General features: G+C 56.1%; 8 protein-coding genes and 1 non-coding gene across 9 annotated transcripts, besides 2 other annotated features; 5 read left to right on the top strand and 4 right to left on the bottom strand.

Moving 5' to 3' along the window:
- Positions 1-1,787: 1,787 nt before the first annotated feature.
- On the top strand, positions 1,788-3,029 carry CYME_CMS429C (serine-glyoxylate aminotransferase; the record flags this gene model as incomplete). Its single annotated transcript, XM_005538966.1, has 1 exon — positions 1,788-3,029. The coding sequence occupies one exon, from the start codon at positions 1,788-1,790 to the stop codon at positions 3,027-3,029; it is 1,242 nt and encodes a 413-aa protein (XP_005539023.1).
- Positions 3,030-4,364: 1,335 nt separating this feature from the next.
- CYME_CMS428C (eukaryotic translation elongation factor 2) lies at positions 4,365-6,905 on the top strand (the record flags this gene model as incomplete). The annotated part of the gene is made up of 1 exon (XM_005538965.1): positions 4,365-6,905. One exon carries the CDS (start codon positions 4,365-4,367, stop codon positions 6,903-6,905), a length of 2,541 nt encoding a protein of 846 aa, XP_005539022.1.
- Positions 6,881-7,488: a sequence feature (possible transcribed region).
- Positions 7,489-8,146: 658 nt separating this feature from the next.
- Positions 8,147-8,887, top strand: CYME_CMS426C (hypothetical protein; the record flags this gene model as incomplete). The annotated part of the gene is made up of 1 exon (XM_005538964.1): positions 8,147-8,887. One exon carries the CDS (start codon positions 8,147-8,149, stop codon positions 8,885-8,887), a length of 741 nt encoding a protein of 246 aa, XP_005539021.1.
- A 306-nt stretch (positions 8,888-9,193) lies between these two features.
- Positions 9,194-10,363, bottom strand: CYME_CMS425C (NADH-dependent hydroxypyruvate reductase; the record flags this gene model as incomplete). The annotated part of the gene is made up of 1 exon (XM_005538963.1): positions 9,194-10,363. The coding sequence occupies one exon, from the start codon at positions 10,361-10,363 to the stop codon at positions 9,194-9,196; it is 1,170 nt and encodes a 389-aa protein (XP_005539020.1).
- A 2,562-nt stretch (positions 10,364-12,925) lies between these two features.
- Positions 12,926-14,476, top strand: CYME_CMS424C (glutamate N-acetyltransferase / amino-acid N-acetyltransferase; the record flags this gene model as incomplete). The annotated part of the gene is made up of 1 exon (XM_005538962.1): positions 12,926-14,476. One exon carries the CDS (start codon positions 12,926-12,928, stop codon positions 14,474-14,476), a length of 1,551 nt encoding a protein of 516 aa, XP_005539019.1.
- Positions 12,935-14,962, bottom strand: CYME_CMS423T. The gene has a single exon (XR_002461677.1). It is a non-coding gene; the product is annotated as a hypothetical transcript (transcript).
- A 489-nt stretch (positions 14,963-15,451) lies between these two features.
- On the top strand, positions 15,452-18,445 carry CYME_CMS422C (chromosome assembly complex Condensin I, subunit G; the record flags this gene model as incomplete). Its single annotated transcript, XM_005538961.1, has 1 exon — positions 15,452-18,445. One exon carries the CDS (start codon positions 15,452-15,454, stop codon positions 18,443-18,445), a length of 2,994 nt encoding a protein of 997 aa, XP_005539018.1.
- CYME_CMS421C (hypothetical protein) lies at positions 18,421-19,293 on the bottom strand (the record flags this gene model as incomplete). The annotated part of the gene is made up of 1 exon (XM_005538960.1): positions 18,421-19,293. One exon carries the CDS (start codon positions 19,291-19,293, stop codon positions 18,421-18,423), a length of 873 nt encoding a protein of 290 aa, XP_005539017.1.
- Positions 19,294-20,449: 1,156 nt separating this feature from the next.
- Positions 20,450-23,386, bottom strand: CYME_CMS420C (hypothetical protein, conserved; the record flags this gene model as incomplete). The annotated part of the gene is made up of 1 exon (XM_005538959.1): positions 20,450-23,386. The coding sequence occupies one exon, from the start codon at positions 23,384-23,386 to the stop codon at positions 20,450-20,452; it is 2,937 nt and encodes a 978-aa protein (XP_005539016.1).
- Positions 23,387-23,616: 230 nt separating this feature from the next.
- Positions 23,617-25,630: a sequence feature (possible transcribed region).
- The last annotated feature ends 703 nt before the right edge of the window (positions 25,631-26,333 follow it).

Here is a 26,333-nt window from a genome sequence, read left to right as displayed (position 1 = left end):
AATTTTTTTTCCTGAAACGTACATCCATGACATTCCAAGTACGGCAATAAGAGTTTATGGACTCATATATAGGTATGGGATTCTCGGTCGTCTTGTCGGTGTGGATGCTTCGAATGTTTGCTGGTGGAATTCATTGCGACATCGAAATCAAGATGACTCGAGACGCACTTGAGCACGGGTTTCGTAAAAGGAATTTATATGGTCGTCCAGTTTATATGTACACGCATCCGCTGTCTTTCATTGCTTAGGTCTAGCATATGATATTCACGCATGCGTCAAGCATAAGATCTTCTGTTTCAAGGCAACTCGTAGGTGCAGCGATTCGTGCCGCTGGATTGAAGCGTACAGATGCTCGCGCGTCGTCGCGTTACGACTTGCTCACCAGGTTGTGCTGAAACCTCACTGAATTCATGTTGCCAAATAACCGATTCCGTTAAAAACGCAAATCCTCCTCACTCTGCGTATGCATTCACGAAACAGCATTCGACGGCAGCTTGACATCATTCAGGAAATGTACACCCAGACGATGCCGTCTCTTCTGTTCGCATGGTAAAGGGTCCTGCACTGGGAATCTAGTCACCGCAGCGAGCGCATCGAGTAGAGAGTCTGACAGCGCCCCGTATGCAGGTAGCATGAAACGATCCAAGTTTCTCGACTCGTTCTCCAGTATCGAATGTCATTCCGGTACTTGGTTCATCATGGAGAGCATCGGCTTCCAGAAATCCTCCATCGAATGGGACAGCATGCACTCGTGTGTGCAGCGGGTAGAGTCTTGGACAATAGCATCGTCCAAAAGAAGCCCGTGATCTTAGGGTACGGCATCGGGCGCGGAAACGGAGGAGCGCACTGACGGGATCATAAGATGCCCGTCAAGGACATGTGCCGAGCGATGAAGCAAGCGTTCGCGCGCAACGCGGCCACGCACGGAGAAAGCAGGTGCGTGGCGAAGGTACTGGAACACCTCGCGACATCCAAGCGTCACAGCGACCGAGGGTGCACTGCGTCTGTATTCGACCAAGATGGAAATGCACGCGAAGCGTGCATCGCAATCTCTAAGTGTGCCTGAAATACGTCAACAACGTCTCGAAGCAACGATATCGAAAAGCACGCTGCCATCAACACCCTTCAACTACTGACTACAGAGCTTCAGAGCCAGACGAGCCCTACCTATTTAAAGCCCGAGGCAACAGAGAGGAAAAGGCATCAGTCGCAGACATATCCTTCCACACCTTATATTAACCACCATGCGATGACCCAAACTCTTTGATGTGTACGCACGTGTTCGGTGAGTTGATCCGTTCGATTTCAATCCGAACGAGGCGTATCTGCAGGCTAGCCGCCGGCATCCATGCTGCACCCGGCCTCTACGAGCGAATCACGCTGAAAGCGCAGCGTGTACGCATGCATGCATGCGTGCATGCACGCACACATACGTGGACGCGCCCCTGCAGGAGGCGGCTGAAGGGATGATCCGCGCAGGTGCAGGGCACGCGCGCGCTCTCCGAAATCGCAGCGCGTTGGGATGCGCTGATGCCGGGTATTGGTCGCTCAGCGCTTCAGTGCACCGTACGACTACGAGCGCGTTGCCTCTCAGTAGTAGCTTTCTGGTGTGGACGAATTCACGCATTCTTGAGCGCACTTACTATTTTCAACCTCATACTTGCAATATAGGTCGTGCTGTCGCTGGCCACGTTGCGTTTGTGACGAGTTTGCGACCTGTGTCTGAGGCGTAACGCTTTGTGGAACCGCTTGTTTATCGCTGCCTCTCGAGTACCAATTCACTTGCAATGGCACCCCTAACGACGAAAGACGTACCTGTTCCTTATGGAAGGAACTTTTTAATGGTTCCGGGTCCGACGAACGTCCCACAACGGGTGCAGAATGCTATGCACCGCAACAGTGAGGACCACCGCTCGCTCGATTTTCCAAAACTGGGTCTCGCAGCACTGGAAGCCATCAAGAAAGTCTTTCAGTGCCGTCAAGGGCACGCGTTTATATTCCCTGGCACCGGAACCCTGGGCTGGGAAGCGGCGCTGACCAACTGCCTGGACCCTCAGGACCAGGTCATCTCGGTGCGCTTCGGTCAGTTTAGTCACCTGTGGATCGATATGATGAAGCGTCTGGGCCTGCGGCCCATTGAACTGGACGTGGAGTGGGGCGAAGGCCTCCCCATGGATCGCATGGAGGGACTGATCCAGAACGATCGGGCTCACGACATCAAAGCCGTCTGTGTCGTACACAACGAAACAACGACCGGTGTATGCACCGACATACCTGCTGTGCGACGGTTGCTGGACAAGTACCAGCATCCGGCACTGCTCATGGTGGACGGCGTAAGTAGCATCGGTGCAGTCCCATTCAAGTTCGATGAATGGCGTGTAGACCTGGCAGTCACCGGATCGCAGAAGGCGCTCATGTTGCCAGCGGGTCTCGGCTTCGTCTGTGCGTCGCCGAGGGCGCTGGAGCGGAGCAAGACCGCAAAGCTGCCCCATGTATACATGTCGTTCCAGGATCATCTGCGTTCAAACGTCGATGGATTCTTCCCTTATACTCCTAGCGTGCCCCTGTTGTACGGTCTCGTTGAAGCAGTGAAAATGCTCGAGGAAGAGGGCTTTGAACAAGTGTGGGCGCGGCACCACAAGCTCGCAGAAGGCGTTCGGAGAGCGGTACGAGCGTGGAATCTCGAAATCTGCTGCCGCGACCCGCGCTTGCAGTCAGACACCGTAACGACTGTGATGCTACCACAAGGTGTGGACGGCGTCCAAGTTGTGAAGGTTGCCTTCCAGAAATACAATCTCTCGCTCGGAGCGGGACTCATGCGTCTGCGCGGTAAGGCGTTCCGCATCAGTTCACTTGGCGACTTGAACGAATTGACGATACTGGGCGCGCTTGCTGGCGTCGAAATGACGCTGCGCGAGTGCGGATACAATGGTTTCAAGCTTGGCGCCGGTGTAGCTGCGGCAGCCGAGTACTACCAGCAGCACGCTGTGCAGGCGCGCGGATTTACGGAAGCCATGGCAAAGATTTAGGCGGAGCCCTTATTTTTTTGAATGGGTGGCTTGAGGGGCGGCTCGACCACCGCAGAGTGTCTCATACGAATAGTGGCGAGCTTGATAAAGGTGTACGTTGACGGATAAAGCGCTGCAATACAAAATTTTTGAGTTTTTCACGTGGAGGGCTTCGACCGGTGTCCACCGGCACAGCCTCCGACAGAGACGCCGAAACCTTCTATGCAGTGCTATGTTTCTACTGCGTACTCGCATGTATCTGCTCACGTGGTATATACAGCGGCCTCCTTCCGTGTGTGTGTGTGTGTGCAATGGTTTTGCAATGTTGGATCATTGCAGCATCTGACCCGAATCCCTCGGATGCGCGTATCCTACCGAATACCAGAGACACTGGGGCATTTTCTAATGCGCTCCTGTGTTCCTCAGCTTGTTGAGCCCTGTTTCCCAAACAAGTAGAATTTTCACACGAGTTTGCGACGGTTAGGTGCCGAGCACGCCCCAGAGCACATTTGCTCTAAACACTGGAAGTTAGACAGCGTTCGCGACGCTTAGATGCCGCGAACGCCCCAAACGCCAGCAGTGACGGTCACTGCACCGCTGCCGCTGCAACCGCCCGACGGAGACAGAGCGGTATTGCGACGCCTCGGCAAGCGTCGGCGCGAGGCGCGTGCCCGACCAAATGACCGGAAGCTTCGTGCGTCTAGACTCTGGCACACTAGTCGACAGCGGCGCGAAGCGATATGCTAAAGGGACTCGGCGACAAGGACACAGCTCGGGCATCGGGCGCTGTCCTGCTTCGTTCCAGAAAATCGCGTTGCACACGAGCCTCGTGGGTCCCATGACAGTTCCAGCTATCACCACTGCGGCGCACGGCGCATCAAACTGGCAAACTCATCCAGTACACGGCATCCAAAGCGCAAAAGGCATATTTGCCAAACATGCGGGAAACTGTGCCTTCTCCCATATGTGGCCGTGAAAGGCCAAAGACGCGTTTCGTTTCTGGTCGTTCCCCTGATGGATTCCATACCATTATCAGGAGTAGTCGGTGCCCCAGCAGCGCGCCATTCGCTCTCCGTCCAGAGTGCATGCATCGTACTGGATACTGCCTCGTGCGCGTCGTTTCTGACGGGTCCACAGCTGCGCCTTAGATATGTCCATGATAATACTAATATATTCTAGTTCTTCCATTCGTGTCCAGTTTGGATTCGGGGGCTGCGCTGCTGCGACCGCATTCGCGGCGGCGTCGGCGTTTGTCGCCACCTTGTCGACCAACCGTTTGCGACAGGTTCGCCTTAGGTGTCGTCGCTCGGCTCGCACTGCTCGGTTCAGCGCTGTGTTAAACGTTCCGCTGACAAAATGGTGAACTTTACAATTGACGAGCTCCGGTCCTTGATGGACATACCGGAGCAGATCCGGAACATGTCCGTCATTGCGCACGTGGATCACGGCAAGTCGACGTTAACGGACAGCCTGGTTGCTGCGGCCGGTATCATAGCGATCGAAGCTGCAGGCGACACGCGCCTCACGGATACGCGCCCTGACGAGCAAGAACGCTGTATCACGATCAAAAGCACTGGAATCAGCCTTTTTTTCCACTATCCCCCGGATCTGGAACTGCCTAAGGACTCGGGCGACTCGCGGGACTTTCTCGTGAACCTGATCGACAGCCCGGGCCACGTGGACTTCAGCTCGGAGGTGACTGCAGCGCTGCGCGTTACTGACGGTGCGCTTGTTGTCGTAGACTGTGTCGAGGGGGTTTGTGTGCAGACAGAAACGGTGTTGCGGCAAGCGCTCGCTGAGCGTATCAAACCCGTCTTGACGATCAACAAACTGGATCGGGCGTTTCTGGAACTGCAACTCGAGGCAGAGGAAATGTACCAAACCTTCAGTAGGGTGATTGAAAACGCGAACGTGATCCTTGCTACTTACCAAGACGCTGCTCTTGGCGATGTTCAGGTGTCCCCGGCGAAGGGCACCGTGGCGTTTTCCGCTGGACTGCATGGCTGGGCGTTTACGTTGACCCGGTTCGCACGGATGTATGCTAAGAAGTTTGGCGTCGACGTAGAGAAAATGACGCAACGCCTCTGGGGTGAGAATTATTTCAACCGCAAGACAAAGAAGTGGACAACGAAGAGCACCGACGCTGAAGGCGAGCAGCTGGAACGGGCCTTCTGCGAGTTTGTGATCAAACCGGTGAAGAAGATCATCGAGCTGTGCATGTCGGACCAAGTTGAAGCCCTTGAAAAGCTGCTCTCCGGATTAGACGTGTCGCTGACAAACGACGACAAACAGCTACGTCAGAAGCCATTGATGAAGCGCGTACTGCAAAAGTGGCTCCCAGCAGACCAGGCACTCTTGGAAATGATTGTGACGCACTTGCCGTCACCTGTGAAGGCCCAAAAGTACCGCACAGAGTTGTTGTACGAGGGTCCAATGGATGACGTTGCTGCAACGGCGATGCGCAACTGTGATCCGAAAGGGCCACTGATGCTGTACGTGAGCAAGATGGTGCCGGCCTCCGACAAGGGTCGCTTTGTGGCTTTTGGAAGAGTCTTCTCAGGGACAATTCGCACAGGCATGAAGGTGCGTATCTACGGACCAAACTATGAACCAGGTGAGAAGAAGGACCTGGCGGTGAAGAATATCCAGCGAACCTTGCTGATGATGGGCCGACGCACCGAAGCCGTCGACTCCGTTCCCGCTGGTAACACTGTCGGACTCGTTGGTGTGGATCAATTTCTGGTCAAGTCAGGGACGATCACGGACGAGGAGAGCGCTTTTCCCATCAAGAACATGAAATACTCGGTTTCGCCTGTTGTTCGCGTCGCCGTTGAACCCAAGAATCCGAGTGATCTGCCCAAACTTGTGGAAGGACTGAAGCGCTTGGCCAAATCCGATCCACTGGTTGAGGTTACCATGGAGGAGAGTGGCGAGCACATCATCGCAGGCGCCGGAGAGCTGCATTTAGAGATATGTCTGAAGGATCTCCAGGAGGACTTTATGAATGGCGCGGAGATCCGCGTAGGCAACCCGGTGGTCAGCTACCGCGAGACTGTCGAAGGGGTTCCTGATCCGCTGAACACGGCCGTCTGTCTGTCCAAGTCTCCGAATAAGCACAATCGTCTCTATATCTACGCCGATCCACTGCCCGAAGGTGTTGCACAAGCCATTGACGAGGGCAAGATAACACCACGCGACGAACCCAAGGCTCGGGCGAAAATCCTGAAGGATGAATACAACATGGACGAGGACGCCGCCCGTCGAATTTGGTGCTTCGCCCCGGATACGACCGGCCCGAATCTTTTCATGGATCGCACCAAAGCCGTCCAATTCCTGAATGAAATCAAGGACTCTTGCGTTGCAGCGATGCAGTGGGCATGCAAGGAGGGTGTCCTCTGTGAGGAGCCCATGCGCAACATCGGTTTCAACCTGGTTGATGTGACGCTCCATGCAGATGCGATCCATCGGGGTGGTGGTCAAATCATCCCGACGTGTCGGCGGTGCCTCTACGGTGCACAGCTGCTAGCGAAACCGCGCCTATTTGAGCCAATGTTCCTCGTCGATATCACCTGCCCAGAGCAAGCGGTGGGCTCCATCTACGGTCTCTTCTCGCGAAAGCGGGGTATGGTCACGGAGGAACAACAGCGTGCGGGAACGCCACTCTGGATCCTCAAGGCCTACCTCCCGGTTGTGGAATCATTTGGGTTCACCGCTGAGCTGCGTTCAGCAACGTCAGGCCAGGCCTTTCCTCAAATGATGTTCTCGCACTGGGAGCTGGTCCCGGGATCCCCGCTGGAAACCGGCAACTTGGCGTATGATTTCTGCAAAGCGACGCGCTTGCGCAAAGGCCTCAAGGAGAGTGTGCCGGATATTTCGAACTTTTACGATAAGCTTTAGAAATGGATTTACGGTGTTCGTAACTAGTGTAAACCTGGTTGTAATGGACAGTTTCTGCGGCTACTGCGTGTTTGCTGTGCTGGTTGGGTGCTTTGTCGTCGTCCCTGCGTCTCTCGACGAGCGTGCGGTGTGCGGCGCATGTTCCAGGCGCGTTCTTTGATCGCGGGTTACGTAAACGGTGCTGGCAACTGCGTACGGGATGCGAGACACCCGCTGAGGCCGTTCGTGGGAATGCAAACCGCTCAGGGCAGCGCTTCGTTTATTTTGGGGAAGGTGCTCGGGTCTCAAAAAAGAAAACGACAAGGTGGACTGCTAATTCACAGATCCTTTCATGATGCAGACTTCAGCTACTGGTGTTCTTTATCCAAGGAATCGTATACACAAACCAGTGCATGCCGAGTTACGCGGTGGTTATCGGGAGCCCCAGAGAGCGTCCTTTACGCCGCACCAAGCTCGCGTGTTCCACCAGCTACCGCTAATTGTATACTTGCATTTGAGAAGACTGGCCCATTCAAATCATTGACTGTGTACCGAACATTCAGTGAGTGCCTACAGCGCCCGTACGAACGCTGCTCAGAGTGACGAAGTTTTCAATGTATGCCGTGGTGCGGCGGGGGGAATCGGCGTACGAGCTGCGCTGCTGCGTACGAATCGCGCGGTGTCGCCCCTACGAATATGCTGCATCAATGCACCGATACTGTACCATACAGACATGGCGCGGTGTCGCCCCTACGGATATGCTGCATCAATGCACCGATCCTGTACAATACAGACATAGCGCGGTGTCGCCCCTACGGATATGCTGCATCAATGCACCGATCCTGTACAATACAGACATGGCGCGGGGTCGCCCCTACGGATATGCTGCATCAATGCACCGATCCTGTACAATACAGACATAGCGCGGGGTCGCCCCTACGGATATGCTGCATCAATGCGCCGATCCTGTACAATACAGACATGGCACGGTGTCGCCTTGCCAACGAATGGACAGCGCACATCACACGGACACGAACATGGTCCATGTCCGCTGGTGGCCCGTTCCCGTCCCTGGAGAGCGCAGCGAAATGGCGCCTGCGCCGCAGTGTCGCCCGGGTACGCATCCCCTTTGTATCGCCTCGCGGGGAGCTCGAAACCGTCCCAACTTGGAAACCCAGGGAGTCTACCTGTTGCCGGATTTCTTCGAAGCACCGGCACCTTAAAGCGTCCCTTCGTTTACCGACGTTCGGTCACGTGCTGTCATGGGTAAAGGCACCGGCCGGGGCGGAATCTGTTTCGCGGATACGAAGCTGGTCAACTGCTTCCTATTCGTGGCGAATATTCTTTTTATTTTGGCTGGGGTGGTTGTTCTTGCCGTCGGAGCTTTGGATCAGCGCGGGAACGCGTTTTCTGCATACAGTCAGTACAAACAGACCAACCCACTTGTCGGGTCAGTGGCCCGTAATGCCTGGCTGTACATCGTTGCTGGTGCGGTACTGATTGGCATCGGGGCTCTTGGTGTACTCGCGCACTGCGCAGCCAAGTGCTGCCTCGGAAAATTGTTTTATTTCTTGTATAATCTTGTCTTACTTTTGGCTTTCCTCTTCCTTGGGGCGCTGTGTGTGATCGCTTGGTACGCATACGGAACGACCGGGCCGAACGGTTCGAACAATATATCCAGCAACAGCTGGCTCATGACTGTGCAGAGTAATCCCCGGTTCGTGTGCTCCCAGGAGCTCCATTATGGGTGTGCCGGTTACAACGCAAACCAGTGCTCAACATCGAATCCGGACGTTCAGTATTGCCCGGGCATAAGCACCGGCGGATCGTGTCGAACAAGCGAAGAGTTGAACGCGGGACGCGGTTGCGCCGAGCCGATCAATGAAGCGTTCCGCCACGACTGGTTCGTGCTTGCAGTGACCTGCACCGTTGCATTGGCTGTGATTGTGCTATGTTATCTGGCCAGCTGCTGGAGAACATTCTGCACCTGCTGCGGAATCTAGTAATCGGCGGTCCCGGATACGTGAGCAAGCGAAAGGTCACGGGTCTTGAAGGACCCCTGTCGCAGGGTATTTTGAAAACACCGCTCGCTTTGGGTTTGCTTGTGCCTCTTTACGGGATCAGTTCGCGTACGCAATTGTTACGTGCAAAATCGTTCCATCTTGGAACCGGGTATGGGCCTCAGAAGAAGCACTTTCGGGGATCGTATCCCTGCACCCTGTGAATGGATGCAAACGTGCGCGATCTCCGTAGCCCGTGCGGATATTGCAGTTCCCTGCTATGCGCAGCGTGCAACGACACCACAGATACTAGAGGCGACTCATTTGTTTGTACTGTGGTAAGCCTAGCTCTTTGGCATTCACAATGCTGGGCGCTGCCCGCGGCATCGCGGCGACACTGGGGGCATCCACGAAAGCCAACACGTCCGGTTGGTTCCAAACTGGATCACCGCGAATAATCCCAGCCACATTCGCAGCCGCCAGGGTGCTCATGCCCGTGCGTGTCCATACAGTTGCTGAGGCAATATGCGGCACAACGACGACGTTCGGAAGACTCGCAAGACCAGGTGCCATTTTGGGCTCGTTCTCGAAGACATCCAAGCCGACGCGGAAATCGGGATGCTCGCGACAGTGTTGGACCAAGGCACGTTCATCGATCAAGGGGCCTCGGCCACAGTTAACCAAAACAGCGTCTTTTTTCATGAGCCGCAAGCGCTCGTTATTAATCATATGGCGCGTGCTCGCATCCAAAACTGTATGCAATGAGACAACATCGGCTGCCTCGAGCAGCTCCTCTACCGTCTCAGCGCGTCGAATGGATATACATCGTTCGCCAAGCTGCTGGTATAATGAACCAGTCTCCCTCACTTTGCGTTCCAGTTGTTCATTCTGAAACTGGTCGTAGTAAACGACGTCCATGTGACAGCCGCGTGCCATCGTTAGCGCGTATACGGACCCAATCCGGCCTGCACCAATGATGCCCAGTGTCTTGCCGTAGAATAGTTTTCCCAGAAACATGGTAGGCAACCAGCCTTTGTACTTGCCTGCCCGCATGAATGCGTCCGCTTCCACCAGGCGCCGGCCAGCGGCGAACGTCAGCGCCACTGCCATTTCCGCGGTGGTCTCTGTGAGCACGCCAGGTGTGTTCCCGACAGCAATCCCGTGCCGTGTCGCCGCCGATACGTCAACATTGTCGAAGCCAACTGCGACGTTCGAGTAGACTTTTCCACCAGCTGACTTGAGGGCCCGAAACAGCTCTTCATCCCAGGGTTCGGTCAACTGGCCAACGACGCCGTCGCAGCGACTCCCGATAGCGTCTCGAAGCTCGGCGCGCGACAGGATGCGCTCGCTGAGACACTGGTCGACCCGACAGTCCGCCGCTAGAAGCGTTTCCAACCAGTTTTCACCAACAAGTGGTTTGGTCACCACTACGCGATGTCTACCGTTTGAATTAAAGGTCCTCCACTGCAGTCGAGCCATGAGCGTTCGCCGAAGTTGCAAGCCGCAGCTACTGACGCCAATGCTCAACTGGTGGTTGTGCATCAGCGCTCGTGTTGCACAGCAGGCCAGATCAAAGATACTATACAGAGCTGTACATATATGGACTCGATTCCTGCATCACGAGCGCAGGTCCTGGGCCGAGCGTTCGATATTCTCGATCTGGTGTAGGATGGATGCATGGAATCAGGGATCACCTGGGGTACAGACGCGAAACACCGGGATTCAGGGAAGCACCTGGTGTGCCGCTGCCGCTGATCCTTCAAGCTCCGGCAACGGTACCCGAAACTTGTCTTTGGGGATCATGGTTTGTTCATGCGATCCCGATGGGGTCCAGCGTTTTCGGTGCACCTCCTACAACGCGAAAACAAAAAGAAGCGGTTGCGGGCGTCTTCAGGGCGCCGAAGGGCCTTGCAGATGCCTGCTCGAGGCGCTATTTCCCTTGTCGTATTCGCTAGCGTATGGAAACCTATACAGAGGCATATGGCGCTCGAGTGCGGAGTCTGATGCAGCAGTGCAGCTTCGTAATTGATATAGAAGCCAGTGACGGTGGCTGCTGCGCTCTCGCGGTTTCAAAACCGAAGCAACCGAGTACATGCTTGAAGAAACATGCACCAGGGCGCGGTTCAGCAGCAAGCATCCGCAGTTGGTCGCCCTGGATTGGCAGACGGCGCTGCATTCGTATCCGATTACAATCGAACACTATCTAGCATGCTCCGTTCTGGCCATGAGATTTTTCCCGACCGCTTTGAGACCTATATGCTCTGCGATCTATGTACAGGAATACGGGCTAATGGATTCATACCTGGCTTTAAGATTCCCGGATGTCTTTTCGAAGTGACGCATTCGAATCGTAGCCGCTGGAATTTGTTAGGTCATCGGAAACAGAATGATTCGCGATGCCCTCGAGCGACGGTTTCGTGAGATGAAAGATACAATCATCCAGATAATATATACAAACCTCCGCTGTTCTCCGTTGATCGCGCTTAGCAAGCGAGGATCACCCACGCTTCAAGCCTAAGATCTTCTGCTTCTAGCTGGATCGTGGGCGCAGCAATTCGCACCGATGAATTCAAACGTAGAAGAGCTTGGTGTCGTCCATCGACGACTCGTTTACAAGCTCATACCGAGCTTTCACTGAAATGGTCACGTTAAATCCTCTGCTCCGCTCGAAATTTCAATGTTCTTCGTTGTATGGCCGTCAGCGAAACGGAACCCCCATGCACTCGATACATCTCATGTGGGATGCTCTCAGAGGCTTGCGCTTCTTCTGTTTAGATGGTTAGCGGGTCTTGAACTCGGTCTGTGTTCACCAACGCAATCGCTTCCAGTGGAGACTACGTCACCGCTGTGTACAACGGGAGCGTAATCGGATCGAAAATTCTCGATTTGTTCTCCAGCCTCGATTTTTTTCTTAAGGAACATGTTTCATCAAGGACATCACTGTATTCCACCGATCCTCTGTCGAATTTAGCAGCGAGCTATTGTGCGTGCAGCGAACAGCGTACTCGCCCAGAGCGCCAGTAAGGCGGAGCCTCTGATCGAACGGTACGGTAATTGGGGCGGGAGCCGATGAGGGCATCGAGGGGAGCCCTCTGTACCCGTTAAGAGCACTTGCCCAGTGAAGAAGCAGGCGTCCAGGCGCCACAGAGAAGTCCTCCGAGGTTGGGGAGGAAGCGGAGCACGCGTTCTGGTGCACACTTGTGGGAAGTTCTGACCACAGTGAAGAGTTACGCTCCGAAGGGCGCAAGGTGGCTTTCTATATAGAACACGAGCATTGCAAGCGAAGCATGGATCACAACTTTCGTCACTGTATCAAATGCATGAACGACATTTTGAAGCAGCGAACTAAGGATTTTAACGTTGCGATCCGCATCCTTCTTCAGCGGAAAACGATACTGCAGGAACAAGAGATACCTGCTCCATGAAACCCCGAGATAAGCGACAGGAGCGGGAAGCCGCCGTAGACATTGGGCCCACAGAGGCTGGTGTTCGTGACCGTCAGAAAAGCCACCGAATTCTCGTGTTCTCACCTATAGTCGAAAAAGTGGAAGATCTGCTCACTTTGGGCTTTCGACAAGTTCATCGCAGGAAATGGGATCAGACTATAAATTTCGTTAATTAAAGGACACGCGTCCGTTGGGACTCCTGATTGAGCGCGGTCCAGTAGCCACGAGCAAGGCCATTGCCTCGCGTACGCTGCTTCCTGCCATCATTCCTTCGTGCGGAACGTCGAACTGGTAGTCGCGGTAGCAGTGGTGGCGGAGTTGTTGTGCGCAGAGGGGGGGGGGCCACCCAGCGAAGCACTGCTCACTCCGCTGCTGGGGTCCGTTCGTGAACGGTGACCGGAACTAGGGAGCCTGCGCTATCATAGATCTGCATCCGTACGTAACGGTGCTGGTGTCGTTGACCAACAGGCCAAAGCGCGGCTTATCCCTCCACTGACCAAATCGGTACGCTGATCTGGGTGTGCGCTCGCTTCTCTCATCGCTACATAGGACACACGCTGACTCATATTCACGAAATATACCAATAATCAAGAACATGTGCGATCTGGTGTTTAGGCCGTACCGGTCCACTTCCGCAGAGACAGCTGGATTCGATCGCGAACGGTACTATGGTGTTTCTGGTTCGATGGCGTTCGTGGTTAGCCCCGTGCCTGCTTTCCAAAGACGTTTCGTCCAAGCCGAGCCGCGATTCATCCAATACCACCGAAAACTTGCGCCTGCTCGGAACCTTTCATACATCAGACGCGGGCTTCTACCACCGCAGCGCTTGTGCTTGCAACAGCGAGTAGAGCCGGCCTTGCATGAGTCGTTTCGGTTCCTGCGAGACGGCTCGGTAACGACACCGGAAGGGTTCCGGGCGGCAGCGATGGCAGCTGGTTTGAAACCAAGTGGCGCGCCCGATCTGGCGCTTCTCTACTCTCCGCTGCCGTGTATTGCAGCAGGGGTCTTCACGCAGTCAGTTCTTGCCGCTGCGCCTGTTCGCTTTTGTCGAGCGCAGTTGGCGCAAGCGGATCAGCGGGTGCAGGCAATTCTGATCAACTCTGGTCAGGCGAACGCTGCAACGGGCACTGCCGGTGACATCGATGCCCAGCAGACTGCCGAAGCGGTGGCGAGATCGTTGAAAATATCACCGGCCGCTGTGCTTCTTGCCTCTACGGGCGTCATCGGCAAGCGCATTCCTATGGATTTGCTGCTTGACGCAGTGCCACGAATTGTCGAACTAGTGAGCCGTGCGGATGCGTCCTCCATAGGCGGTACGCTTGCTGCTCGGGCGATCATGACGACGGATCTTGTTCCGAAGCACATCGCCGGCGAAGCGTTCATGCCGGACGGAAGGCGGATACGAGTCGGTGCCATGGCCAAAGGCAGCGGCATGATCCACCCAAATATGGCGACCATGCTTGCATTTGCCACAACAGATGCGGAAATGAAGAGCACTACGTGGCAGAAGCTACTCCGGAATGCTGCAGACCAGTCTTTTAACCAGATCACAGTTGACGGCGACACCAGCACGAATGATACGCTGCTTGGACTTGCGAATGGTGCAGCTGGTGTCTCGATTCCCGACGATGAACGGAGTATAGAGTACCGAGTGATACGGGATTTGTTAACTGCAGTTTTGCAGCACTGCGCCAAGGCGATTGCGCGTGACGGAGAAGGCGCCAATGTTCTGCTGGAGGTGCGCGTTAGTGGTGCCCGCTCCGACGCAGAGGCGAGGCAACTGGCTCGTTGCGTCGCGAGCTCAGCGCTGTGCAAAGCTGCTGTCTTCGGAAAAGACCCGAACTGGGGACGGGTTGCTGCGGCCCTAGGCCGGGCTGGCGTTCCATTCGACCCAATGCATCTGGAGATCGCGCTCGGACCGCATCAGCTAATGACTGCGGGTCAACCGGTGCCCTACGACGCCGAGGCTGCGCGTAGATACCTTGCTGATGCCGCGGCCGCTGGCAAGAACGCCGAAACCTACAACACCGCTGCTGATACGGTGACGTTCGAAATCCGGGTCGGACAAGGACCCGGCATGGGGCTAGCATGGGGATGCGACCTCAGCTACGATTACGTGCGAATCAATGCCGAATACACAACCTGAGAGGACACGGACCCTGCACAGGGACAGCAACGCGGCTGCGACCGCACCTACGATGATGTGCCAATCCATGCTGCGTATACAAGCTTGCGTAGAATCAGCGGACAATCGAACGTCTGGCTAGATTAGGTCGCGATCAAATCGCTAGGCTCCCTGGAAACGCACCTAGCATCATCATAGATCGACCCGATGCCCAATCGACCACACGGTGCGTGAATCCCGATAGCGACGCGCCTGTGTCGGTTTGGAAGCGAGCGCGGCATGCCCGACACACGGTACCGAAACGGCGCACGGAGCGACCAAGCGGGCAACTTCCGAAGGCACCAAGGCCCGTACGTCATGCCGACGCGCTACCAAGGCTCATTAGCGCTGCATCACACCTCACATAGACACCCGCTGGGTGTATTATACGCAACTCCTTGCCCCCTTGAGGCGCCTGCGGCACGTTCGACGCACGAATACACAAGTCGCTGAATACAGCGAGCCTCTCCTTCTTAGGAGGAGCGTTCCAGACTGGCCGTACAGCCGAAACCTAAAATCGTCCAAAGTGTTACGTGGCGCATTCCACGGTTTTTCAGACAGCACGCGCGGCGCTCGCCCCAGCGATGCGCCCCAGACGCACGCACGACAGGAAGATCGACGGGCGCATCGAGCGTTACGATTAGTTCAAAGATTTCCATATATTTCTACAAGTGATCGGATGCTCCCATGTCGACCACGTCGATTTGAATTCCCGCTCGAGATCGACGGAAGCGCTACGCGGTGCCTGCCGCCGGATGACGCTGACGCGCGTTAGGGTGCAGCAGCACCGAGCCACCGTACACTTCGCATCGCGTGACCTAGAACAGCTACAGCGCTTCTCGGACTTGTCACTGTTCGAGAGCAGGGTACCGAGAGTCTCGGGGCGCGGCTTGCTGTCAAAGTTGCACACTAGTTCCGGACACCCAGAAGTGCCAGTGAGCGACACATTGCGTACCGATGGCTCGCCTAAGCTCGCGGGTTGCGGCAACCGCTGCGCGCTCGACATCGGCGCCTACGGAGCGTGCTGCTAATGAGGCCTTGAGGGAGCGCATCATCCAGGTTCTGGAGACGGTGACCCTCAGTGATAGCAGTACACGAGACAGCTCCCAGGCTTTGAAGGCGGTCTGGGACGTGGACGCAACAGGCAGTTTATGTGTATTGTTTGAGCTCTTGAAGCGGTGCCTGGTCGTCTACAACAAGGATACCAGGGTTGAGCGGATTTTCGACTTGATCGGAACGCTAGCTCTTCAAACGTCGAAGGAACGTCCAACGGATGAACCCCGAGACAAGGAGAATATCCCGGGCGGCGTGGACTTTGTTAAAGAAATGCTCACGTTCTTCACTCGTTTACTTGCAGCTCAAGATAAGGCAGTGCGATATAGAAGCTGCCAAGCCATTATCTCTATCGTACAGCACGTGGGCGAGTGGCTTTCCCACGACCGCGCCAGCATGACCAAGGTCTCGCGGGCGCTGCTCGAGCGTACACGTGACCGTGTCCCCGTCGTGCGAGCCCAGGCTTTGATTGCGTTGCACACCCTGCACCTCCGTCAGGTACAAACATTGGATGAAGAGTTGCTTGGTGTGTTCGAACGGCTCGTCAGTCGTGACCCGAGCGCTTCGGTACGCAAAGCAGCGCTTCTCCAGCTCGCGACCGCATTGCATCCATCGCTGGTAGACGCAGTCGTATCGCGGGCCAGGGATGTAGACGCTAGTATCCGGCTCTTGGTATACCAGAAGATTTTCGCGCAGCGTGTCAACCCAAAGATGTTGAGCATTGCGCAGCGGGTGGAACTGCTCCGCTGTGGCCTCTCCGATCGCAGCATGGAAGTGAAGAAAGCGTGTCTCGAAGAGATGCTGCGGAAATCATGGCTGGAATGCGTCTGCAAAGGCCGCTTAACCGACCTGCTGCAGCTCCTCGATGTCGAGGTACACGAGACGCCGGTTTTACCAGCGCTTGTTCAGATGCTTGTCAGTTGTCCGGATGCCGACTGTTTCCGACTGGTTCGTCGTTTCGCAGCCGAAGTGCAGTCTAGTTGCCAAAGTACTGAAGAACAGATCGAGCAATCCGTGTCGCAGATAGATCTGAATGAGTTGAACGCAGAACGAGCAGCAGTCGCCTACGTCTGTGCACAGATCACTGCCTGGAAAGCACGCAACCTGGAGCGCTCCCTCTGGCCCCAGTTGGCAGCCAGCTTGTTGCCGTGCATCACCGATCTCTGCGCAGCACTGGACTACTACCACCAACATGCCCGTACGGAGGTTGTCGACACTAGTCCTTTGGGGATGCACGCTGCGCATTCGCCCTGCTCAACGAGTGTCTGCCGTGCTTCTGAAACAGCGCGCGATGCTGCGGAGCCTCGGTCGTACGCCTTCGTCGTGCGAATGCTGTTGAAGGTGCTTCGGACCCTGGACATGAGCGATGAAGCAGGGCGCCGCTTGCTCTTACGAACGATGGAAGCCCTGATTCGCTCGCCAAGACTCGGTCCAGAGGAGCTCCAGTTGGCGCTCGAAGTTCTGTTTCGTGCGCAAGCAAACGTTCAGGAAACGACTCGTCTGGTGACAGAACTTGTAGCGGGGCTGCATAGCACCGCCGAGGCCGACGAGGACCCCGATGTCACCGGAAAACACTCCTGCTTGGCGCTCTCTGAAGCGCTTCTACAGGCACTGCTCCGGTATCAGAGCGGCCTCGAGCAACGACACCTGCTTCGCCATTCCCAGGCCGCAAACGCCCGCAGCGTCTTGTCCAGGGACTTGAATGCCATTGTGCAGACGTTCATGCCCCTGCTGGTAACGCTTCTGTCGGTTTGCACCTTGCACCATGTCACGAGTGAGGACAGTTCCCAACGCTTAACCGCTATGCGCGTCCTCGGTCTGGCGGGGCTCATAGACCGAAGCGGTCAGCTGTCGATGCAGCATTCGCTGCTCCTGCTCCACGTCGCTGAACATGACGTCGAGGCGGTGCGTCTGGCTGCCTTGCGAGCGCTCTTCGATTGGCTGTGCACCCACGCTTCCGAAGAGGGCACAGCACCAGACTGCTCCGAAATCTCAGGAGAATCCAGCACTGCCGTCCTCGAGACGACGACGACGACGAGTCCCCGCCAAGTGCTCCTGGATAGGCTGTGCAGCCTGCTCACTGCAGCGGATACAGACGCCCTCCAGGGAACGGTGGTCGAGGGCTTTGCAAAGCTTATCTTTTTGCGGCGTCTCGCGCCCGATGCGGAGCTCATCAAGCGGCTCCTCCTTTTGTTCTTCACACCATCCACAGCGGATAACGTCGCTCTAAGACAGTGTCTAGCAGTCTTCTTCCCAGCTATCTGCCTCACAGGTGACCCAGAGCATCGCTACGCCTTCGAGCACGCGTTCCTACCGACTTTGCGCGTGCTCGTGAAAAGTCCCAAAGACAATCCGCTGGCCACTGTTTCGCCAGTGCAGGCTGGCCAGTACCTGCTGTTTCTGCTCGATCCGTATCGGGCGCTGAGCACTGAATCCGAACAACGCATCCACGCTGGAGCGCAGGGTCAAACAGCCACCGTTGCTGGTGACGGAAACGTCCACCTCCGACTAGCAATCGCAATGCTGAACGAGATCCTCGTGGAGCCTCGTTCCGAGTTTGCCATCGCTTGTGCTCGGCTGCTGCAGCATCTGGTGCTACCACAGGTCCTATCCGACACTGATTCGTTACAGACCGTGGCGACCGTGGAACGTCTCGTGCAGAGTGCCATGACAGAGCCGGTGAGCGCTCTGCTCAGGCGACTCTTGGACCGCTTTGAGAACCGAATTCGGGAGCTCTTGGCAACCGCTGGATGCAGTGAATCGCTGGACGATACCCCTCACGACTGTTCCGCATCTAGTGTCTGTGCGGGGAATGTCGCCTCAAACGAAACTGCATCCATACCGCGTGCTGGCTCTTGCTCGCCCTATTCTGGTCATTCGGTTACATCTGGAAACTGACGAGCAATCTCTTGCAGCTTCTCGATCATTCGCAACTCGGCGGTTGCGAGCAACGCCTCTGTTGCCGCGTTTTTCGCCACTGGTGCTTGCTCATGGAGCACGGCTTGCTGCTGGCAGACGTTTGCGCACGTTGTCTGTGCTTCGTCAGCGGCGGCTGCTATGGAGACTTGCTGGTCCCCGGCGCATGTGGATGCAGCTCTTTGCGCACGCTCGTATCGAATCTTTTCCACTTGGTGACGCATAGCCTCGACTTGATCCATGGACAGGTATACGAGCTGGAGCGCTGCCTGCCAGGCACGAAGCGCGTTCAAGCGCTGCACGAGAGCCCGAAGCATGCCGTCGCATAAAGTCCATGTCTGGTGCAGCGCCTGGCGAGCGTCCGGTGATGGAGTACGCGTCTCTTCTAAAAGCTCAAGGCCGTGTCGATACTCTTGAAACCACGCTCGCAACAGCGAACGTGCCTCTTGGACCAGTCGTTCCGGGCTGGTAGCGTCCACTGCTGCTGCTGCTGCTGCTGCCAATGCCGACGCCGATGCTCCAGCGGCAGGCGGCTTTTCCTCTGTCGAGGGCGGTTGCGCTGGCAGTGCTGCTGAAGTTCCCGGTGGAGCCGGTGTCGCTGCTGTGGGAGCTGCGGCCCAGGCACTCCACTCAGCAAGCCACGCGTCCCCGAAGGGCGCATCTCCCAGCACCGATCGCCAAGAGCCACGAAGCCAGTACGTCGCACGAGGAAGTGGCGGTGCCGGTAAATCGACGCCCCGTTCAAGGGTTGTTCCTTCGTCACCATCAAGGTCATCATCCTCATTCCTGGTGTCTTCTTCCGGCAAGTACGTTGGTGATGCAAGCTCCATCAACGCTTCCCGTAGTTCTTTTGGAGCGCTCGCTGCTCCTGGCGCCTGCACTGCAGGTCGACGTCCTGGACGCCTGCACACAGCGACTGGAACCTCTGCTCCAAAACGGCGGGAACTTGCGACTAGGACAGGTCACGTACACGTCACCAGCTATCTAGATGAAGCTCGCACAAACCTCCTGACCTGGGATCTGCGCTCACTAGCCAAAGCCAGCGGTGCAACAACAGGTGCGCTGCTTCTGGTCAGTCGTGTATCGGCTAGCGTTGGGCAGCAAGCCATAACGCCCGTCCAGGGTTGGAAGAAGGAGGTGCTGCGGGACGCTGTCCAAGGACACGCTGCTAGCGACCTGAACGGTGTTTGAGTCCCATAACAGAGACACTGGTTTAGATTGGGTGAAAGGTCTTGTGCACTTTGATGAGGTTAAGAATCTGGAGTACACTCGGCACTGCTGCTCGCAACAAGTGACGGAGGTGCGTTCAGTGAGTGTTGGCGTTCCCGTGCTGCACGATCGTATGCAACTCGTAGGTTTGTTGACATCTAGAGTGCTCATCCATCAAACGAGACTGGTTCAGAGGGTCAGTCTGTAACTTTGGCGGACACCGGCTGGTAACGCCGTCTGCACACCAGAAGTGACCGGTGCGCTCCAGTGCCAAGCGCAGTGCTTGGAGCAGCGTGCGAGCCCCACCGAGCCCTATGTGAGGCTGGCGCGTCGACTGAGGTCGCAGCTGGAAACTCAGAAGAGATCAGAGTCTCTGACGAGTTCGACTACTGCCATCTGAAACCGAGCAGAGGTCTACGTGTTCAACGCTCGAGTCAGAGAGCGCTGCCTTTCGGTTGGCTCGTTTACCAGTTTTCGTGCCGCTCTGCAACACCGTGCGTCGTACGGCTTTTCTCGGGTGTTCTCGTTGCTACGGGCGACATGCTGCGGACCTTGCTCGCGCTTTTGTCGAACGTGTCAATGGAACGAGCAAAAGCAGCAGCTATTTTTGATATTGATGTTGTTGGTGCTGTGACCAGCTTGTTGGCGCACAGCTTCCGGCACCCAGGGTCCTTTGGTGAACCTATATGTTTGTGTGTGGGCGTGTGTGTGCGCCCCAGTAAAATGTCCCCAGCAACAAGATAGCAAGCATAGCGGGTCCCTGGTCGAAGCACGACATCAGCCCCGGTGACGACTGCGATAGATATCGCGGGTCGGTGGTGGTGCTTGCATCGAAGCAGGCGCTGCGTCTGTCCCGGAGCCGTAAGCGTCCGGTCGAGGAGCACGACTTGTTTGTTGTCGAGCACGCTGCAACCGCTGAAACAGGCGACTTTCAGCGAATGGCACAGGACTCGCATCAGCAGTGCGACTCGGATAGGTGTCGCCACTGGAGCGACTTGGACGCTCCTTGTCCCGCCCTGGACGACGTCCAGCGGCATTCGAGTCGAGCTCGCGACCGCCGTTGAAGACTGCAAGATCTTGAAAGCTCGCTGGTAACCGCAATAAATGTCTGATTACAAAGTCGGGGTTCGGTGGGGCGCTCTGCAATAGCGCTGGTGGCAGTGCTCCCACGAGGCGTGCGAGACCCTCCTCGAGCGTCAGCTTCTCCGGGATGTTCTCCACAGCCGGCGATGGTGCTTTTCGCTCGGCACGAGCGGCTCCCTTGCGTACAGGTTGCCCTGCTTCGATAACTGCGTCATCTGGTCGACGCGCGGACGATGCCTGTGGCCTATTCGAACCGAGCGCGTAGAGCAGCGCACTGGATGGAATGATGCCGCCGGGGACGAAACCTGCGTCCCGTTGAGGCGCTTCCGCCAGCGAACCCGACTTGGAATCACTGGTGTTTTGCTCGATGAGGGCCCGTTCGTCGTCATTCAATGGAACATTTTGCAGGAACGAGGTATAGAACAGGAGGTCATTGAGGCGCGACGGTTGCCGCTCGCTGAACAGGCGTTTTCGCTCGGCTTCAGCGAGGCGCAGACCTTGCAGTCCACCGCTCCCGTAGCGTGCCTCAAAGGACAACCAGCGATCACAGAGCAGCAGCTTGGCATCGTCTGGGAGCGTTGTCTGCAGGAGCCGCCCAATCAACATGCGCAGTTCATTGCCATCGTTTCGCTGCCACAGGTAATCGAAATAGCACAGCGCCATCTCCGTCGAATCCGGCAAGTGACGCAGTCCAAGCTCAAAAATACGTTTGGCAACACCCGACTCGTGATTGCAATACGTCTCTAGAGTCGCTGCTGCGAGGTAGAGGTTGGGCAGCGCGTCGATATCTGCACAGCGAGGGTCGTGGCGCGCCCGTCGGAAGATAGACCGAGCAGCCGACACCCCGAGAACACGTCGACTAAACCACATGTACTCTATGTAGGCATGAGTGCGTTGGACTGCATCCAGATTTTCACGTGCAAGCAATCGTTCGTAGACGGCGGTTGCTCGACTGCCGATGCCTTCACTGTGCGTATCCGCCTTGGTGCCGGTAGCGGCAGCTTCAGTGCTCGCTGGTGCACCGCTAGACTTGGACGCTGCTGGTGCGTCTCTTTCCGACTGAGCCTCTGTCGCTGCTGTTTTTGTATCGGTGCTGGGCGCCAATGAGGCGCCGCTTCCATGCTTTGGCGACCCAGACTGCCGAGCGGAAGCTATGTGCGACTCGCGGCTGCCGCTGCCGGTGTCGTCACCGTTGCTCTGGTCGGGGTCAGCGTCACTGGGTCGCTCGTCGGGAGCGCCCACAGCTTCGTCATCATTCGAGAGACGAGATCCCCCGAGTCTCTCTATTTCCTCCTGCAAATACTCGCGCTTGCGTTTCTGCTGTCCGGCGATACGAGCAATTTCAACATCCAGCTCCTCGTAAAGGCGGGCAAGGGTGAAATAGACTAGGAGGCAATCGGGAAGCGCACGTTCTGCTCGCTCCAGCACCGCAATAGCCTCTGGGTAGCTGCGCACCAGGTTGCCGTCATCGCGATGTGCGAGATAGAGCGCATACTCCAACCAGGCGTCCGGCATGCGATACATGTAGACAAGCCGCTGCTCATGGGCGAATCGAAGTCGCGCTTCTAGTTCAGCAGCGGAGAGCTCGTGCGGATTCGCCTCTTCGCCCCGGATGTACTTTGCCCAGCGCTTTGCTTGTTCCATGATGCCGGCTCCGCGTCGCGGAGGAACCGCCAGCGCCTGGAGCTGGAGGTGCTCGCGGCGAGCTCGTCGGCCACGGGCCTCAGCTCGGGCCCGAAGAAAGGCCCCATGGAAAGGTTGTGTCGCCACGGATGCATGACTGGAGCCGCTTTTTCCCTGACTTGATTCAAACTGCTCGAATTGTCGCCAGAACGCATCCAGGTTGTGCAACGGAAGGGTCACAGCTCGCTGCAACACGCTTCGCAACAAGCGGTTTCTCTGTGCACCATCATGAGCGTTGCGTATGGGCACCGCCATTAGCAGCGCGATGTAGTCGTTCCAGAGACTTGCGCTTGCTGGTTCGTATGGCAAAAGCGCAGTCACATACTCGAACGCGTCGATGAGAACGCTGATAGGCGCCTTTTTTACGGTGCGCAGATAGTGCAGATAGAGCTGGCACAACTCAACACTGTAACAGCGAGGAAGCGCGTAAGCGAATCGCTTCTCGGCTTCAGGAAAGGCTTGTTCCCGAATGAGGTGCTCAAGGTAGAGTTTCCAGAGGCGTGCACCTGTCGGGAACCGGTGAAGTGCGCGTTCGTAGACCGCCTTGGCCTCCGTCAGCGGGTGACGCTGGGCCTCCTCTACCAGCGCTATCCAGGCGTCTGCGTTCCAGGGCTCCGCCGCCAGTGTTCGTTCTAGCTCTTGAGCTCGTGTGCTGGAGAGCGTCTTCTCTGGCCAGCGCAGCGACGGGCTATCCAACGGCACCTCGTAGTCGAGCGTTTCTGCACCCGCGGTACCCGGAGCAGACTGCTTTTCCATATGCTGTTTCTCTCGCCGAGGAATCGAGTCCATGAGATTCTCTGAGAGATCTACGCTTTGAGCGCTGGGTGTAGTGTTTCCGGTGTTGTCCGTATCTGTGATTGCAACGCTCCCGCTGGGTTGGGCTCGGTCGTCAGCACTCGCTGCCGCAGTTCGCCGTGCCTTCCGCGGGACGTTGTCTTGGTCGTCCATGAGTCGGTACCGAGTGCAGATCTTGCGCCCCTGGTGCTCACAAAGTGCTTTGTAGAGACGCAGCTTCCAAAGCAAAAGAACAACGTCCAAGCGAGTACGCTTGTAGACAAGAACACTCGCTTTGAATGCGTATGGAAACGGAAGATGCCACCAGGCGTTGAGTTGAGGGTACCCCTTCGCCGCCGAGCGCAGGCACCGCAGAAGGCGAGTCCGCGTTGCTGCTGACGCTCGTGTGAAGGGCGTTTCACTCTGGGACGCATCACTAGGACTTGTGTACGAGCGAGATCTATTGTATATGGTAAAGTTGAGCGTGCTAGTGCTCAGAGTACGTGTCGACATTGTTGGGATGTGCCGAGTACGTTGCTGTTGCGGATAGCACAGGTGTCGCATCGGACCTGGACTTGCTGTTTGATTGACTGCTGCTTTCAGTGGCAGCATCGTGCTGAGACGTCGTACGGAGAGAACTTTGGCTGGGACGCAACTCAACCGCTCCAGGTCTCGAGTGCAACGGTAGGACGAGGCTTTCGCAATATCGCCAGGGTACGCTCGCCGTCGGGTTGAAGGCGCTGGACTGGGCGGTATACTTGACGTCAAAAAAAGACCCCTGGTAGTGCGCTGAGGTACGGAGTGCTTGCGCGAAAGATTAGCGGCCTTCCCGGGAGGTGACGTGTTTTCGCTCGAGCAGGGCTACACACCCCAGAAAGCGCTGCTGGTGGCCTGCCTGCAGCGTTCATCGGGAGCTGAACGTCTGCACACGGTGTAACCAGTACGTGGTCTGAGGCCGTTTTGTGAGGAGCGCAGCCGACTCCAACCCGTGACCCACTCGCCCGAACCATGTCAAATATGGACACAGAAAAGCGGCGGTGTCGGCAGCACTTGGACCAGCACGCACGCAATCGTCCCAGACCTCTGTCAAGGAATGCCTCGTACGGACCACGGTTCCCTGGCGAGACAAGCTTGTTCTCACGGACACGTGCAGGAGGGGTCTCGTTGGATTTGGTTCATACCATGGGAAACCGTTTGTAGGACAGTGCTGCTGTTGCCGCGCATGGTACGAGTCCTCATATCCGGTAGCGTTGGATAGGAGGCTTTTGGGCGATGTCGCTGTCGCTGCATTCGTCTATGCACAGACGATGGAACTCGCGAATCCAACATATGATCTTCTGATGCTTTCGGGAACATGTCTACTTGGTTAGATGCTTTCGATTTGCTTCACAGGGAAATGATCGGGCGCTTCGCAGTGACGCATGTGCTGTCGGCACCAGTGGTGGCATAGAATGGGGCGGGTCTCCAGGCTGATGCCCGTACGCCAAAGCTTGTATCCCCTCACACTGGCATCAACGCCTGCCTATGCGACTGCTTTTCCCTGGCCGTTGTATCCTGCTTCAAACGTGGTGATTTCTTCAGTCCCTCCAGTGCCCATGCCAGCAGTTGAAGCACGTTGATTGCCTTGTGTTCAAGTCCGGGATCGCTGCGTCCGGCTGCTTAGCAAGCATTTCATGAAGATAGAAAAGTTACGAGCTACGCTTTGCTTACCATTTTCATCTTCTTTGTATACAGCCTGGGTGCGCCCTTCATAGCGGTGACAATTGGCTCTAATCGGGTATTCCCATGCTTCCATGACACCTTATCCTCCGACTTAGACTGGCCTGTTGCATGTGTACACTCTCTTCGTTCGTCTACATATGCCCTAGACAGATATAGGATCCTACTCTTGATGCCCTGCACCATTGCCGCACCCGGGGCCGGACCCGACGTTCACAGGCTTCTTCTAGGCGATTCCTGCGGCAGTTCTTCCGTCCGGTGCCCGCGCATGCACACGCAATCCCTTTCCATATAGGAGTTGTGGAACGCTATATTGTCTGTGATGAAATTGGCATCGTTTGGAGATTTGCACTGTAGAACAGGTAGAGAAATATGAGTTGTCTTCTCTCACCTCCAGCGGAACTGCGCGGCCCCGAGAGACTATTCATAAAATAATCGATAGCATTATCAAATGTGTTCGTAGAAGCCTCCACGCTTCTCCTCTTTTTACGAGTAGCATGCTCACTGCACGCATTCTTCAAGTTATCGATCTTTCTGTTTCATGGAAATTCGCGGGCGCAGCATTTCGCATCGCTGGACTGACGACAAAACAAGAAACGCTGCTTTGTCTCTCGAAGACTTGTGCAACAGCGCACGCGGAAAGTTCACTGAATCGGTCACGTCAAATCATCGATTCCGACTGAAACATAAAAAAACCTTTCGCTGTGTCCATCGCCAAAATAGCAATCCAAAACAGGATGCCGCCTTTCGTGGGATTCGGTCTCTAAGGCGCTCGTGCTGCCTGTTTGCAGCGGAAAGCGTCTTGGACTCGGATATCAGCCTTCGCATCAATCGCTTCCAGTGGAGAGTACGTCACTGCTTTCCAAGAATGGAGCGTAGACGAATCGAAGTGTGTCGACTTGCTCTCCATCCTGGATGATCGCACTGGTGCATGTTTCATCACGGACAGTGGACGTTCCATTGATTTTCATCTATTAGGAAAACCGCAGACAAAAGAATACAGATAATCCTACAAAATCCAGTCTGTTCTCAATGGTTTAGCGCTATCTAGAGCGTCATCAGGGCCGTTGAGGCAAGCGGATCGTGCGTTATCGAACGGGACAGCGTGCGCTTGGGTGTGCGGCAGCCAGCGTACCCTTCGATTGGATTGCGCAGAAGAAGCTCGTGACGGTAGCGTGCGGCGCCGGGCGTGGAAACCGAGAACGGTTTCGAGAGCGGCCTCCTGTATCCACCAGAGGCATGTACCAAGCGATGCAGCAAGCGTGCACGTGAAACAGAGTGGCATTCAAAGGAGGACGTTTGCGTTGCGAACGTATTAGACCATTTGGCCAAAATCGCGTGTCACCGCATCGAACAGCGCACCGAGGCTGTGTCCAAAGGAGACGAATATGGCAAGCACAGT

Source organism: Cyanidioschyzon merolae, chromosome 19, assembly GCF_000091205.1.
Source record: "Cyanidioschyzon merolae strain 10D DNA, chromosome 19, complete genome".
NCBI classification, from domain to species: domain Eukaryota; phylum Rhodophyta; class Bangiophyceae; order Cyanidiales; family Cyanidiaceae; genus Cyanidioschyzon; species Cyanidioschyzon merolae.
This window is presented reverse-complemented; position numbering and strand designations above follow the sequence as displayed.